Here is a 16,298-nt window from a genome sequence, read left to right as displayed (position 1 = left end):
GGGGGGGGGGGGGGGTGGCAGGAACAACTCTGCTTATGCCAGAGTCCCCTGGCTGCTTGGGACAGCAGGTTGGCTAGGGAGACTGGAGGCAGGGAGACCAAGGAGGAGGCTGCTGCAGACGTCCTGGTGGCGTGGAAGCATGAAGAGAAGTGGACAGATTCTAGAAAGCGGAAGTCAGGAGACGGTAGCTGATGAGCGAGGTGGGGGGGGGGGGTCATCATGGATGGCGGTGGAGCCACCACTGAGGAGGCAGCCTGCGGGAGACATCCAGGTCCGACCCGGGAGTGCTAAGTTGCATTCCACTTCGGCGGTTATCAACTAACTCCTAGGTGGCACCTGATGTGGGGGCGGGGTGGGACGTGGGGCACGACCAGGGAAGCTGCGGGAGTAAGGAAACCCGGGACCAGCCGAGGAGAGGTCGAAGCGGCGGGTCAAGACCAAGCAATGGGGAAGGAAGGGCCAACGAAGAAAGGCGCCCCACAGCCCAAAAGGGCATCCCCTCCCTTCCCGTCTGGCCCACGGAGGTGGCGGTTTCAGCACAAGGTTTGCTTTAGCTGCATTTAGGAGTTTGCGAATCCCCAGGGACCAGAGACGATTCTGGGCTCTAAGTGTTCCCAAAGCTAGCCCCAGTGCGCATCAGAAAGAGGCCAGGTCGCGAGTCTGGCCTCTCGGCCCTGAGCACTCAGTCCTCAGGAAGACCTTTCTCTTCTCTCCGCCCCACTCTCCTGGGGGCCTCCGCGTAGCAGCCCTCTCCTCCAGAAAGCCCTCCGGACCCCAGGAGTAAATCATCGCCAGGATCCCTTCCCCGCCGCCCCCGTTCGGAAGGCTGTCGTGGCCGCCCCCTTCGGCGTCCAGACGCCTGCAGACGGGCGTCCGCGCTGGGTCGGGCGCCGGGCCGAGGGCTGCACCGGGGCCGCGGCGCCCGCGCGTCCCGCCGCCGTCCACTGCACGCCCCAGGGCCGCAGCGCTCCCAGGGACCCCCGTCCGCGCCCTCCCGGAGCTGCGGGGTCCTCACCGCACTCGGCCCACATCCCCCTTCCTGCAGCTGGCGAAGAGATCGCTGGTGTCCATGGCGCGGACAGCTCGGACCCGGGCCGAACGACCCAGGCGGCGGCGGCGGCGGCGCGCCCGTGCCGGATGTAAACACGCGCGGCCCCGCCCCGCTCGGCAGCGGCGCCTGGCGCCCGGAGGACCGAGCGGCCGCGCAGCCTCCCGCCGGCCAACGCCCCACCCCCCACGCCCCGCGCCCCCGGAGCAAGAACGAGTCGGGCAGGCGGACCGGCTGGGCCCGGCGTGGCTCCGGGCGGCTTTAATGGGGATCCCGGGGCACGGGAGCACCGGCCCCTCGGGGCGTCGGGTGGGACAGGGGAGGGCTGTGCCAGACTGCTCTGTGAGTCGGTGAGAAGCGGGGGTACCCCGCACCGAGGGCTGGACTGCGGGGGAGCGGGCGGGGCCGCGCGGGAAGGAGGCGGCAGTCCGCTCCGGGCCAGCCCTGCCCCTCCCGGCGCAGCCCCGGGGGGCCAGGGTGAGGCCGCGGGGTCGCAGCGGCGGCCGGGCGCCCTCACAGGTGCGTGTCCTCCTCGAACACGTCCGAGTCCTCGGGGTCCCGCTTGCCTCCCATGAGCGCGCTCCAGCCGCCCGGGCCGTTGACGGCCCCGCCTCCGTTCAGGCTGGGCTGCTTCTCCTGCATCTCCGACTGGCTGTCGCTGGCCACGTCCAGCGTGGGGTTGTCGTGGCAGCCGTTCTCCACGAAGCGCAGCTCCTCGCCGTGCGACTGCAGCGGTGGGAGAGGGCTGCTGGGCGAGTGCCGCCGGCCCGGCCCCCGCCAGCCCCAAGAGCGGCAGGCACGCGCCCGCTTGACGGGCTTGAGACCTTTATCTTGAACGAGTCACTTCATTGTTCCTTCCCTAGTCTGTAAAACCCTACACAGGGAATCCCCAGGGGACCCTTGACAGATGGCAGTTCCCTTCTGTTCTGGTCCCACGCCTCAACTCCTTTCTTAAAATATTTCTGTTGATTCTTTTGCATTAAACCACCCTGTGGCCTTGCTGACACCAACTGACCCCTCCCAACAGCCCCTTATAAAGAGACTCCAGGAGACTCCAAGGAAAAGTGGGAGTTGTGCCCTGTCCCCTCCTTCGGGAGGAGCCCCCAGGCTGCTGGAGCCTCTCCTTAACCCCTGGGGACCATGGACCCAGGGCCTGTCTGGTGAGACATCCAGATGAGTCCAGGCATGCAGGGCCACCCTGCCCCAGGAGGAGCTAGTGTCATGGAGGGCCCCTGTGGGTGGGGCACGCATCCCACTCCCCCACCTCCAGCACCTAGCATGGGGCCAGCACCTAGCATGGGGCCAGCACCCCGCAGAGATGGGCAATCCTGTGCAAGCCCTGCACAAGTGGCTTCCTGTGCAGTACCCCATCCCAGGACAATTACTGCCACCCCACCTGCAGATGAGGACAGAGTCTCCAGATGACTAAGCTTGCTAGGCACTGCCTTTTCCACTGGCACCACCCCAGCCCAGGACCCCTTGCCTGGCCTACCCCACACTCACCACGTGTTTGAGCTTGGGCAGCCGGCGCTGCCAGCAGTTATAGAGCAGGCCCAGCACAATGATGATGACACAGATGGCGCCGATGACCACTAGCACCACAAAGAGCGTCCCATAGTCGCTGCGCACCTGGCTTGCTCGTGCTTGGCAGCTGCTTGTTGTGGAGTAGTTCTGGATGCCGATCTAGGGGGGCGGGAGGGGCCAGGCTCCTCAGCTGAGGTCCTGGGGTGCCATGGCTCCCAACAGAGCCTATGGGGTTGGGGCTCAAGGACAAGGACAGGCTTTGAGAAGGAGCTGGCACTCTCCTGGCACCTGAAGCTCTCCCAGAGGCCTGGACCCATGCTCATCAGGGACTCTCTCTGCCCTACCATCATCCTGTTCACCTGAGGGCAGTTCCAAGCCTCTCCACGCAACGCCTCCATTCCCAGCCTCCCCTCACATCCCTCCTGTGGCTCTGCCCTGCCCCTGCCCCTAGTGGGGCAGAAGTCTGGCTCTAAATATACCTGGTTGTGGCCCTAACTCCCCAGTGAGGCTGGCCCCCCTGCTGTCAGTCACAATCCAACTATATAGAGTCCTACTCGTTAAAAAAAGAAGACAAGGACAGCTGTGATACCCTCTCCACACATCTTCCCCCACACATCACACTGAATCAGGCTCTGGAAACACAGCTTCCACTTCAGGGGTGGTGCTATTGTGATATCACTTTCTTTTCTTTTTTTTTTTTGCTGAGGAAGATTCACCCTGAGCTAACATCTGTTGCCAATCTTCCTCTATTTTGTATGTGGGTCACCACCACATCACAGCCAGTAGTGGTGCAGGTCCGTGCCCATGATCCAAACCCAGGCCACCAAAGTGGAGTGTGCTGAACTTAACCACTAGGCCACCGGGGCTGGCTATTATTCTGGTATCATTCTGGCCATTGTGGGCCAGAGACAGTGCAGGGGGTGCTGGGGAAAGCCCACATCATAGGCCACCCCCAGCCTCCCAGCTTCTTCCCTTTTCCCACTGGAGTGGTTACCAATGGTGTTTCACGGCCCAGCACCCTTCCACACTGCAGGCTGTCTTGTGGGTCTGCCTTCTCTGGCCAAGAGGCTGCTGTGCCCCTAATGGGCCTGGCAGATGCTCTCCCCACAAATCAGCATCTCAGGCAGAGGGCAGTAAGGTGAGGTGCCATCCTCATTAGAGGACAGGTGCCAGAGCGAAGGTGCTGTCTCCTGGCTCCTGGAGCAGAGACCTGGCAGCCGCCTTCCTGGCTTGGGCCCCTTCCTAAGGCCAGGTATACAGCTCTCCTTGGCTTCATATTGCCTGTATGTTTCCAATACCTTTCTCTATTGACTTTTTAAGTTATCAAGGAGCAGTTTTTCTTGCTAGGTTCACCCATCAATGAACTTGCTAAATTTGCCCACTAATGTACTTCCAAAGGCCCAGCATGCCTTTTCACCAAGTCAGTCTGAATGAAGTGTCCAGTAAAATCAGAACACAGGGCCAGGAGAAGAGGCAGGAGGATCTGTTAAAAAAAAGGTCATAGCCAGCCCAAGTTTCCACTAGTCCCCCAGCGTTCATGAACCCAGAATTCCACAAGTGGAACGGCCCTCTGGCCATCTGGGCAGTGTCACAGCCACACCATGGTGAAAGGCCCAGGCCCTTGAACCACTCAGGCCTAGTCTGAAGCCTGGCTCCCCCGCTACTAGCTGTGCAAGCTCAGGCAAGTCACCTCCCTTCTCTAGGCTTCAGCTCATCTTAAATGGGGTACCGACAGGACTCAATAGAGTGCCTTCTCTTATGCTCACAAGCCCTCGGGTGTCAGTGAGGGCCCAGGGAGAAAACCCAGCACAGTCTGGCACTCAGTAGGCCCTCAATGTGCTTATCAAAAAAAACAAAAACAAAAACCACCTCTCCGCCTTGCATGTAGTAGATAAGGAGGCAGGGCCCACAGTCATGCACAGCTCATCTCTGCTGTCAAATATCGCAGAGCCCTTGAGAGGGAAGAGGACTGATGACAGGTCACTGGGTTTCACAGTGAGTGAAAGTGGTTTTGGTGGCTGTCCCCAAGAAGGGAGGTGAGGAACTCTAGGGGCCCCTCTTCAGGAAGGTGGAACGAGGAGTGGGAGGACCAAGGGGCACAGGTACGGCAGGCTGTGCAGGAAGAGAGGCTGGCCAGCCTGTGTCCTCAGCCCAGGTCTCCAGGACCAGTGGGGCAGCCAGCTGACCGCACGGGGTCAGGGGTACCTCTCAAGATGGCAGGGCTATCTCCTGTTCCCTGAGTCCCATCTTCCACCCCGCAGCAGGCCCCCAGCTGGCTGGCCAAACACTGACCCACCCCCATCAGGAGCATCTAGCTGCTGGTTCCCAAAGCATGCCCACACATCGCGTGCTTCCTCCTCTGGCTTCTGGAACTGCATCGCGCTCTCCCATTCCACCAGGCTTCTGCACAATTCCTTGGCCAGACATGGTGTTTCTCCCATTATCTGCCCAGAAAATTCCCACCTACCCATGGAGATCCCCCTCAGAGATCCCTCCCCGAAGTCCTCCCCTGACCACCGCCCCCTGTGCGGCCTTCTGGCCCGGCCGTGGTGTGCACCGTGCAGTTGGTAGTTTGGTGCTCATACACTCGGTCTCTCCCACGGGTACTGTGTCTTAGGAGACCCGAAAGGAAGAGCTGCCCAGAGTAACAGTCTGTCTTTTGCTCCATGAGCCCAGGGTACAGGCTGCCTCCTGCCCTCAGGGAAGGCAGCCCTGCTCCCAAAGCTTGAAGGCACGGGAGGGGAGCATGTCCCGGTGCTCTTACCTCCACCAGACTCCTGCGGATGTCGCCCAGCATGGAAAGGACATCTTGAGTGGGCACCACCCCTGGGGGGAGAACCATGTCAGCAAAGCCTTGGCCACTGAAGCACTCCCTCTGCAGGCCCCAGCCCCTCAGACAGCTTCCGCCTGAGCTTCCAGAGCCTTGCACCCCATCTCCTGACCACACACGGACCTCGTGCTACAAAAACTCCCACTCCCTCCTAGACCTGCTTCCCACTGACTATTTAAAAAGGATTTAGTGAATGCCCACTATGTGACAGGTGTGACACCCGTGGTCACTCCCTCAGCCCCACACCACTGCATTCTGAATGCCCCCACATCATCCCACCACACAGTGTGCAGGTTCTCTAGAACCTGCGCTGAAACCACACCTCTCCCCCCTCCTGTTCCCGCTGTTCACACCCTCCTCCCCTTCTCCAAAACCCAAGCTTGCCTGTAACCCCTGACCCTAGACGAGGGCCTCCGACCAATACCTCACCCTGCCATCCTAGAGCCCCACGTTCCAAAGCCCTGTCTGTGCCCTTGCCCATGGCTCCGAGGGAGCCTCCCCATGGCCTTCAGGAAAGCTGCTGGTTCAGCACTGCCTCCCACTTGCTGCCCTCCTGGGCCCTCTCTCCAGACACGCCAACACTGTCCCTCCGGTGCATGGTCCTTGCTCACCCTGCTCGCCCACTAAGGTCATGAGAAGGTGCTGCTCCTTCTCGCTGGGCTTGCTCAGGGAGATGTGCCAGTCCCCGTGGCGGCCGCTGCCATGGCGGGGCAGCACCTCCTCCACCAGGGCTAGCAGCTGCAGCCCCCGGTGCTGCCGGAACACCTCCTGCAAGGCAGAAAGAGAGCCTCATGCTCAGCGAAGGAGAGAGGTCTGCTGACCCCCGCCTCTAGACCTAGCCCCCATTTCAACCTCTGCCCAGCGGCCAAACGCTGGGCGAGGCCATCTGGTTAGTCCAGGGGGGCTGCTCTGATAGCTCTGAGGACCGCTCAAGAGGCTGTCAGCGTGGCCTTGGGCAGCTGTGGGAATGCCAAGATACACGCGCACTTGTTCCCTGCGAGCATCCAGGCACTCCTCCCCGCTTGGCCTCTCACCATGAGGAGGGCATGGGGCCTGCCCAGGGGTCCTCACAGTTGAGCCGGGGGACGGATCTCCCCATACACAATGGCAAGTCCAAGAAGTGAGTATGTAGAGTGTGGAGGACTACTGAAGACTGGTCTTCACGCCTGAGTGTTCAAGTGTACAGTGCACGGGAGGAATGCGTGTGTGTGGGGGGGTAACGGACCAAAAGAAGTACACAGCCATATAGCCAGCGGAACCAGGAGGAGGGGTGGGAAGCAGTCTAACCGTGCTCCTCTCCTGCCTGTCATTGCAGAGACACGCCACAAAGCTGGGGAGGCAAGAAAGACATCCTATACTCCAATGGTGGTAGTGGTGACCAGAAGGATTAAAACACAGAAGGTTAAAATGGTGACCCCGGAAGCAGGGCTGGGAGCAGGAGAAGGGGTGGAAGGGGGCGTCTTTCTCATCTGACACTCTCTTGTACTGGTTAGATTTTCGTGACCTTGTGTATATGTAATTATATAAAAACAAAAACAAGAAGCTAGCACTGGACAGGAGCTCAGTGAGTGGCAGGAGCCTAGGTGGGGGCCAGGACCCTGCCTCTGGCTCACAGCCTACCATTGTCCCTAGCTAGCCCCTTCTGGGAAGAGATGCTCCCCTGGCCCTGTCGCTGATCCCCATCCCATCCACCTCTGATCCCCTGCTCCTCTGCAGCAGCCCTCTCCCTCCTGTACCGGGGAAATCACCAAAGCCCTGCTCCCAGCCTCCACAGCTCCCAGCTGGAGACTGCCCTCCCAGCTGCTCAGCTCTCTCTGTGGAGTTGCAAGCCAGGGCTGCTGGCGAGGCAGAGGATCACCAGGCTGCCCCAGGGGGATCCCTGACACTCCTAGTCTCTTTTCTGCTAGAGCCCAAGCTAATGAGCTTTCCCTGGTTGTCATGCCAAGCTAAAGGCCACCAGGGTGACTGAAGTGCTGAGTCTCTGTTCCTGGTTACCATGGCAAGTGCCAGGCACAGGCTCAAGCCTTGGCACTCACTGGCCTAACAGAAAGCCAACTCAGTTCTAAATCTGGAAGACTGGGACCGGGAGATAGCTACATGCAGCTAGGAAAGCCCTGCTTCCTGAAATGGTTCTTACCGTCTTCACATGCATGCGTGCATACACACGTGCGTATGTGTGTGCATGTGTGTAGGGAAGGGGTGCACACCTGCACCTGCCTAAGCATGGTGCATATACTGTGACCCAGCAGCCCTACTTCTTGCAAAAGAAACCCCTCCTGCCTCAGGCAGTACCTCTCTGCAAGCCACAGCCCTGTGCTCCACCACGTGTGCGTGCCACGTTTTCCTGGGTCCAGATGTCTGCCTGGCTTAAGCCCACAGACCTACAATGTCAGTTCTGGGAGAGTCTGATGACCATATGTTTTATACTAGTTATTTTATAGGTGGGAACTGAGTGTCAGTGGCATGGGAGAAAAGCCCTGGCTTTGAAATCAAATAAATCTGGGTTCAATCCGGGTTCTGACATTTATCAGCTCTGTGATCTTTAGCAAAATACTGCACCCCTCTGAGCCTTAGTTTCCCCATCTAAAAATGTGGGCATTGGTCCTAACACCCTGGGCTAACTGTGAGGATTAAAAGAAAAGGACTTATTCAATCACAGGTGCTGGACAATTGGATACCCCAATGGAAAAGAAAAAACATACCTTGACTCATACTTCACACCACACACCAAAATCAATTCCAGATGCATTTCAGATCTAAAGCTTTTAGAAGCAAGCACAGAAGGCTCTCTTCATGACCTTGGAGTAGGCAAACGTTTCTAAGTAGGACCCGTAAACACTAACCATGAAGGAAAAAACGGGTAAGTGGGACCATTTTATGATCAAGTTAAAAAAAATCAAGAAGTTCCATAGAAGATATTTACCATGTATATACTTGACAGAGATCTCATATCCAGGATATATAAATAATTGATAGAAATCAATTTAAAAAGGCAGATAACCCAATAGTTAAATGGGCCCTCACAAAAAAAGAGGCAATCCAATTGGCCAAAACACATCTGAGAAGTTGCTCAGCTTCATTAATCACCAGAGAAATGCACATTAAAACCACAAGGTAATACTACTATACTATACATCTGGCAAAATGGCTAAAATGAAAAAGACAATACCAAGAGTTGGCAAAGACAAGAAGAATCAGAACTCTCAGGCACTGCTGATGGACGTATAACCTGCTATACAACCACTTCGGAAAGCTGTTGGACAGTATTTATTAAGGTTGGACATTTGCATATACTGTGACCCCACAAGGCCACTCTAAGGCGTGTGCCCATTAGAAACGCGTCCATATGCTCACCAAAATATATGTCCAAGAATCTCCAGAGCAGCATCTTCACAACAGCCTGAAACTGGACACTACTCAAGTGCCCCCAACAGTAGAATGGAGAAATAAATGAAATACTATACAGAATGAGAATGAACGAACTTCGACTGCACCTAACAATATAGATGAAATCTCAAAACAGAATGTTGAGTGCAAAGCCAGACACAAAATATCACATACTGAATGATTCTACTTATATAATGTTCAAAAGCATGCAACATTAATTTATGGTGTTAAAAGTCAACAAAATGGTTCCCCTTGTGGGAGCAGTGTCTGGCAGGGAGAATGAGAAGGGCTCAACGAGCGTGACCATGTTCTGTATCTTGATGTGGGTGCTGATTACGTGGGTGTGGTCCCTGGTGACAATCCATCAAGCTGTACACTTATGATCTGTGTGCCTTTCTGGACGTATGTTGTAAGTCAGTAGGACTTTCCTCAAGTGCAGTACACTCGTGGGTGTAAACTATCTCCCCTCTGAGGCCGGGGCAGGTGGTCCTCCTCGCACATCCCTGGTTCTCCCACTGCAAGGGCTCCAGCTCTACGGGTGTGGTCCTTATGGTGAACAGGGAGGGACACATGTCATTACCCAGCAGATCCTTCTGACTTTTGGCAACACAGCAGATGGAGTTGATGAAAGTCCCATGTTCCCACCTTGCTACAAACACATAGAAATACTGGATAAAATACAGCAAAACAATAAACATGTTCTAAAAGCATGTCTAAGCTCAAGCTCAAAGGAGACAGAAACAGAGGAAACCTAAAGCCAGAAGAGAAAGCACAAGCCATAGCAATTCCTGGGGGTCAAGACCCAGATACAGGATCCAGGAGCTGCAGACGTGGCTTTCAATGCTCACATGGAGATAGAAAACGTGCTCTTAGCCCACACAAGGTGGAGCACTGAAGTACAGCACCCAAGATAGTGCCTGAAACCTCGAAGAGCAGCCTTTTAAGTGAAATGAGGACTCAGGAAACTTCCCCCTCCCCTGGAGGAGCTGTCAGGGTACAGTACACCATCTGCCCATGTCCACGGACAGGAGAAAACAAAAGTTACCTAAGATCACCTAAACACCCAGGCTTGCACTTCACCTGGGTGTGGAGTCCAAATGGGCAATCCTTTGTGGTACAGAAATCTAAGCCAGGAAATTAAGACTCAAGCTGATCTAGCTCACTCGGAACTCCTGAAGGCTCCCTGAAACCACTCTGGTGGAATTCTCTCACAACCTGGAGTTATGATGAGATCACAATAATAAATTATAAGCCATACGAGGAACTAAGGTACAAAAGCAACAAATCGAAGAACTGACATCCCAAGATGTGGTGTTACCAAAACAATATGAAAGAGATCATAAAATAAGTATGTTTAAAATAACTGAAAAGATAAAGAAATAGAAATAATGAAAGAAGAGAACAAAATGAAAAAATAAGGGAGAGATTTGTAACCAAGTAGAAATTCTAAAAATATAAAACAGTTATTCTCTATATTAAAGACTCAAGAGGGTCAAACAGGAGATTAGATACAGCTAAAGAGAGTTATTAATTTGGAAGACAGGGCTAGGAAATCACTCAGAATGTGTCAGAGAGATCTTAAAGAGAGAGAAAACATAAAAGCATTGTTAAGAGACACTGTAGACAGAAAAATAAGGCCCAAAAAAACTCTAATAAGAATGAGACAGAAATGGGAATTTGGCAATATCTAACAAACTGTATATGCAATCCCACTTGTAGCAACTTACTCTGAAGATACATCCCAACAACACAAAAATACGCATGCACAACATTCTTCACTGGAGCACTGTAAGTAACCGCAGAACATGAGAAACCACCCAAATGCCCATACAAAGGAAATCTGATGAATAACGATGGTACACACACATAAGGGAGTATTATTCAGTTGTAAAAATAAAATGATTGAGAATGATGTCCACAAACTGATATAAAGTGATTTCCAGAATATACTGTTAAGGGAAAAAAGCAAAATGCAAAAAAGTATTGTTCTGGACTGAGTCATGTCCCTCCAAAATTCCTATGTTGAAGTGCTAACACCCAGGACCTCAGAATGTGACTGTACTTGGAGACAGAACTTTTAAAGAGGTATTTAAGTCAAAATGAGGTCCTTAGGGTGGGCCCTATTCCAATATGACTGGTGTTCTTATAAGAGGAGGCGATCAGGACACAGACACACACACAGAGCAGATCATGTGAAGACTCAGGGAGAAAACGGCTGTCTACACAGCCAACGAGAGGCCTCAGAAAAACCAAACCTTCTCACACCCTTACTGTGGACTTCCAGCCTCCAGAACTGTGAGAAGGTAAATGTCCGTCTAACTGCCCGGCCTGTGGTACTCTGTTACGACAGCCCTAGGAAACTACACAAATACAAATAGCACACTACTTGTGAAGAAGAAATTATACATCTATCTGCTTATTTCTATAAAAGGAAACCCAGGAAGGATACCCAGAAATTAATGAGATTGGCTACCAAGACGAAGTAGGGTGGGAATGGAGTGAGAGAGATGGTGGAGAGAGTGGTGTTTCTCTAAGTATACATTTTTGCATCATTTATAGATTTAGAACCACATTAATGTCTTACACATTCAGAAAATATAATTAAATCAACACAGATGAGAAAAAGACCCTAAAATTGAACACAGACAGAAACAAATAAACTATATTCAAATGTACAACTACACTAAAAGGGAAAAAGAGAACTAACTCAAGTAACTGCAGAGTCATTTAAAGATAAGAAGATAAAAGAAACTGCAAATAAATACTGAAGTTTATTTAACAGGTTTGTTTCTGCAATGTTATGGGTTAAAAATTCTGCAACTACTTGTATATTCTAGAACTGAAGAAATGAGTAAATATATTGAGGATGTTGAGAGTCAGGTCTCTGTCAGTGAAGGAAGACACAAATATGGTACAGAAGGAGGCTAGGAAGAGTCCAACAGTGATGGGCTGGAATTGGCAGTACTGAACTCCCCATTTTAAACATGTGTGTACATACATAAACATATGTGTATAAATGCATATGTATTATACGCGTATGTACATATATGTATAGTGCACGTGTATTATGTGTGCATATATAAACATATGTACAGGTACACATGTATCATACACGTATATCTGTGTCTATAGATGAAAGAAATACACATGCCTATCTCTCAGCTCTTCCTCTAAAAGAGTCTGGAAGCAATGACACCCCAGCAGCCACAAGCACACCCAGAGCCAAGATCTTGGTTTCTAAACACCTTTCCACATCGAAAAGAACCAGGGCTCCTTGGAGAAAGGGCTAATTCCAGGATAGGGCTGGGAGAGCACAAGATGTCCTGGAACATCTTCTTGTAAGTATGTGTGTAACGTGCGCTGGACAACTCAGCAGGCTCAGACAAAGGACTGACTGCTTGTTCAGCTCTGTCTCTGTTTCTAGATCTTGGTGATCCAGTCCTCCGTGCTGGAACACTCTTCTAGGATCCTCACTACAGGAGGTCAACCTGTTCCTCCTGCTCGTCCTTGTGCAGTGGTGCTTCTCCCTGTTGTGCCGAGCAGAGATCAGATCCTTGCATCTCTATTACAAGGACTTTCTTTTGCCTTCTGGAACTCAAAGACAACACCTTTGATCCACTGATTTATCTTTCTGCTTCTTCTCCTGGATCTTCTTTGGCTTATTTCCCATTTCCTCTGCTTGTATTACCCATGACATCTTGGGCAAAACAGGAGAAGCAATGAGTCTGCAATGCTTTTTCTAGGTCTTGAGGACTGAATTCCTGGATCTACTTTGCAAGACTTTCCCTGCGAGGCTGTCAGCACTTTCTCCTTTTTCTGAAGGTGCATTCTCTGTATAGCCCATCATTTTTTACAGACATTACTCCTATTCTTCTTCAACAATATCAAGGTCATTAAAGACGAAGAAAGACTGAGGAACTGTTCCAGATTTAGAGACTAAAGAGACATGACAACTAAATGTAATGCATGATCCTGGATTAGATACTGAACCAGGAGGAAAAAAGCTCTAAAGGACATGATTGGACCACTGGTGAAATCTAAATAAGGTCCATAGATTACAGTTTTGCATCAGCGTTAATGTCCTGATTTCGATCATTGTACTCTGGTTATCCAAAAGAATGTCCTTGTTCTGAGGAGATACACACTAATGTATTCAGGGGTAGGAGCCTACAACTTACGCTCAAATGGTGTGAAAAGATGCTAACAAGTCGTGAATCTAGATCAAGGATACATGGGATTTCTTTGACTATTCTTTCTGTAAGTTTGAAATTATATCAAAACAAAAAGTTACCAAAAAAGAACATGAGAAAATTGAAGACATTTTTACATATATAAAGACTGAGATATCCTTGCAGAAAAAGCTACTGAAGGATATATTTCAGGAAGAGGAAGTTAAACGCAGAAAAAGGAGTGGGGATGTGAGCAAAGTAACTAATAAAAATATTGATAAAACAACATAAGCACTGACTGTGAATAATAATGACTAGTGCTCACCATCACTAATCATTAGAGAAATGCAAATCAAATCGATAATGAGATTCCACCTCACACACATCGGGATGGCCACTGTCGAAAAACCAGAAAACAACAAACATTGGTGAGGATATGCAGAAATTGGAACCCTTGTCCACTGTTGGTGGGAGTGTAAAATGGGGCAGCCACTGTGGAAAGCAGTATGGCAGTTCCTCAAAAAATTAAAAATAGAACTAACATATGATCCAACAATTCCACTTCTGGATACAGAGCCAAAAGAACTGAAAGCAGAGTTTCAAAGAGATATTTATACACCCACATTAATAGCTGCATTATTCACAATAGCCAAAAGGTGGAAGCAACTCAAGTGTCCACTGACGGATGAATGGATAAACAAAATGTGGTCTATACATATAATGGAATATTATTCAGCCTTAAAAGGAAATTATTCAGCCATATGCTAGAACATGGATGAACTTTGAGAACATTATGCTAAATGAAAAAAGCCAGTCATAAAAGGACAAATACTGTATGATTCCACTTCTATGAGGTCCCTAGAGAAGTCAAATTCACAGAGACACAAAGCAGAATGGGGGCTGCCAGGGGCTGGAGGATAGGGGAATGGAGAGTTAGTGTTTAATGGGGACAGGGCTTCAGTTTTACAAGTTGAAAAGTTCTAAAGCGGTATTTCACAACAATGTAAATGTACTTAACATAACCATACACTTAAAGATGGTTAAGGGGGCCAGCCCAGTGGCATAGTGGTTAAGTTCCCGTGCTCCACTTCTGCGGCCTGGGATTTGTGGGTTCGGATCCTGAGCACAGACCTATATTACTCATCAAGCCAAGCTGTGGCAGCATCCCACATACAAAATAGAGGAGGACTGGCAATAGGTGTTAGCTCAGGGCCAATCTTCCTCACCAAAAAAAAAAGGTTAAGATCGTAAATTTTATGTCAAATGTTTTTTTACCACACTAAGAAAATCTACCATAAAAAATAATAATGATTAATTAGGTGGCTATCAAATATTAAATGAGAATAACATACAAGACAAAACAGGGAGAGAAGAATAACAGCATTTTAAGGTCTATGTGTTGTTTGGAAAGAGAAGAGAGACATTACTTTAGATTTATGGTTCAAGTGTGCACGCCAAACATGGAGGGGTCCCTGGCACCCTTTTATTTGAGAAATGTTGATTCCGTTTCTGGAGGAGGGAACATACAAGATGAGCCTGGAACATCTCACTGCACCAGAAAGCGAGGAAACCATCAAACACTAATAGGTCGGCCAAAAGGACTCAGAAGCCAACTCCAAGAGGCTTTCACCAGCCAAAGATGGGTATTTGAGCATCAATTAAAAAAAGGAAAACACATCAATCATGTTAAAATCTACCTGTGTATAATGATGCTGGGAAACATAAAATCTCCTTGGTCACTTTTGGATTAAATACATGCACGTACTTTCACTTTCCCTCAAACACACGAAACAAGAGCAAAGAATTTTTTAAGATCTAAAACCACAAAGACAAAAACAAAACAAAACAGAAGAGGAGACAAAAGCAAGAAAATCTGGACCCTGGAAGCAGATGGATGAGTTAGAACTTCCTGATTTAGCAAGCCCCAAAGAGCCAGATCCTACGCCAAAATGGGGAGAGTTGAGAAGAAGCAGACTCAAGCTGTCAACCTCCCAAGATGCTCCGGAATAAACAGCACTGGCTACCTTTGGAAGCGGGGATGGAAGTGATGCTAAAAATAGGAAAACTGTTTGAAAGTCTGTTTAAGAAGCAGCTGGATCCCTCATTCCTCTCCCCAACACTGCACAGCTGACAAATGTGCCTTGTCCCTGGCTGAAGACTGAAAGGTTATTCTTTAACAAGGGTAAAATAGAGGGTCTCTGACCTACTGGACACCGGACACAGCTGGGGAAGGGTGAAAATGAATGGATCTATGCACACATATTTCTGACACTGACACGCCCAGCCCTCTCCACACCTTGGCCCCAAGAACAGGGGCAACCAGCCATTTATGCTCCCAGCAGGACAGAAGTTCCTTTTTCAAAGAATCTGATCACCCAGGAGGAAGGACCTAAAGATGCTGACATTAAAAATTTTCAAATGATGTTTTCTTCCAGAAGTCTCTTCTAGAAAACACAGGCAGTACGCTCTATGACATTGGTCTGAGCAGCATATTTTCGAGTCCCATGTCTGACTGGGCAAGGGAAACAAAAGAAAAAATGAACAAATGGGACTACATCAAACTAAAAAGTTTCTGCACAGCAAAGAAAGCCATCAACAAAACGAAAAGACAACCTAACAATTGGGAGAAGATATTTGCAAACCATATATCAGATAAGGGGTTAATATCCAAAATATACAGAGAACTCATACAGCTCAACAACAAAAAAACCAACAATCCAATTAGAAAATGGGCAGAAGATCTGAACAGAGATTTCTCCAAAGAAGAAATACAGATGGCCAAACAGGTATATGAAAAGATGCTCAACATCATTAGCTATCAGGGAAATGCAAATCAAAACTACAATGAGGTATCACCTCACTCTGGTCAGAATGGCTATAATTAACAAGACAGGAAACAACAAATGTTGGAGAGGGTGTGGAGAGAAGGCAAACTGGTGCAGCCACTATGGAAAGCAGTTTGGAGTATCCTCAGAAAATTAAGGATAGGTCTACCATATGATCCAGCTATTCCACTGGGTATTTATCCAAAGAATTTGAAAACACAAAGGCATAAAGATACATACACCCCTATGTTCATTGCGGCATTATACACAATAGCCAAGACATGGAAGCAACCCAGGTGCCCATCAAGGGACGAATGGATAAAGAAGTTGTGGTATTTATACACGATGGACTACTACTCAGCCATAAGAAATGACAAAATCCGGCCATTTGTGACAACATGGTTGGACCTTGAGGGTATTATGCTGAGTGAAATAAGTCAGAGGGAGAAAGTCAAATACCGTATGATCTCACTCATAAGTAGAAGACAAAAACGACAAAAAAAAAAAAAAAAAAA

The 16,298-nt window shown here is 49.9% G+C and overlaps 2 protein-coding genes across 6 annotated transcripts in view; both read right to left on the bottom strand.

Moving 5' to 3' along the window:
* The window catches only part of ABTB1 (ankyrin repeat and BTB domain containing 1), a 7,717-nt gene extending 6,563 nt beyond the window's left edge, over window positions 1-1,154 (bottom strand). The window contains exon 1 of one of the 5 annotated variants that reach the window (XM_046645585.1): window positions 1,016-1,154. In XM_046645585.1, the coding sequence (XP_046501541.1) occupies window positions 1,016-1,071 (56 nt within the window). In that variant the 5' untranslated portion in view covers window positions 1,072-1,154. The remainder of the gene's footprint in view (window positions 1-1,015) is intronic. The other 4 variants (XM_046645594.1, XM_046645606.1, XM_046645616.1 and 1 more) reach the window with 4 other exon arrangements.
* A 175-nt stretch (window positions 1,155-1,329) lies between these two features.
* PODXL2 (podocalyxin like 2) overlaps window positions 1,330-16,298 on the bottom strand; it is a 35,669-nt gene continuing 20,700 nt past the window's right edge. Inside the window, exons 5-8 of the mRNA XM_046682542.1 lie at window positions 6,014-6,170; window positions 5,337-5,398; window positions 2,552-2,731; window positions 1,330-1,774 (exon numbers count right to left, since the gene is read on the bottom strand). Coding sequence (XP_046538498.1) covers window positions 1,562-1,774; window positions 2,552-2,731; window positions 5,337-5,398; window positions 6,014-6,170 — 612 coding nt within the window. The 3' untranslated portion in view covers window positions 1,330-1,561. The remainder of the gene's footprint in view (window positions 1,775-2,551; window positions 2,732-5,336; window positions 5,399-6,013; window positions 6,171-16,298) is intronic.

The sequence above is a fragment of the Equus quagga genome, chromosome 1 (genome assembly GCF_021613505.1).
Source record: "Equus quagga isolate Etosha38 chromosome 1, UCLA_HA_Equagga_1.0, whole genome shotgun sequence".
In the NCBI taxonomy this organism is placed as follows: domain Eukaryota; kingdom Metazoa; phylum Chordata; class Mammalia; order Perissodactyla; family Equidae; genus Equus; species Equus quagga.
The sequence above is the reverse complement of the archived record's forward strand: the minus strand, read 5'-3'. Positions and strand labels throughout refer to the sequence as shown.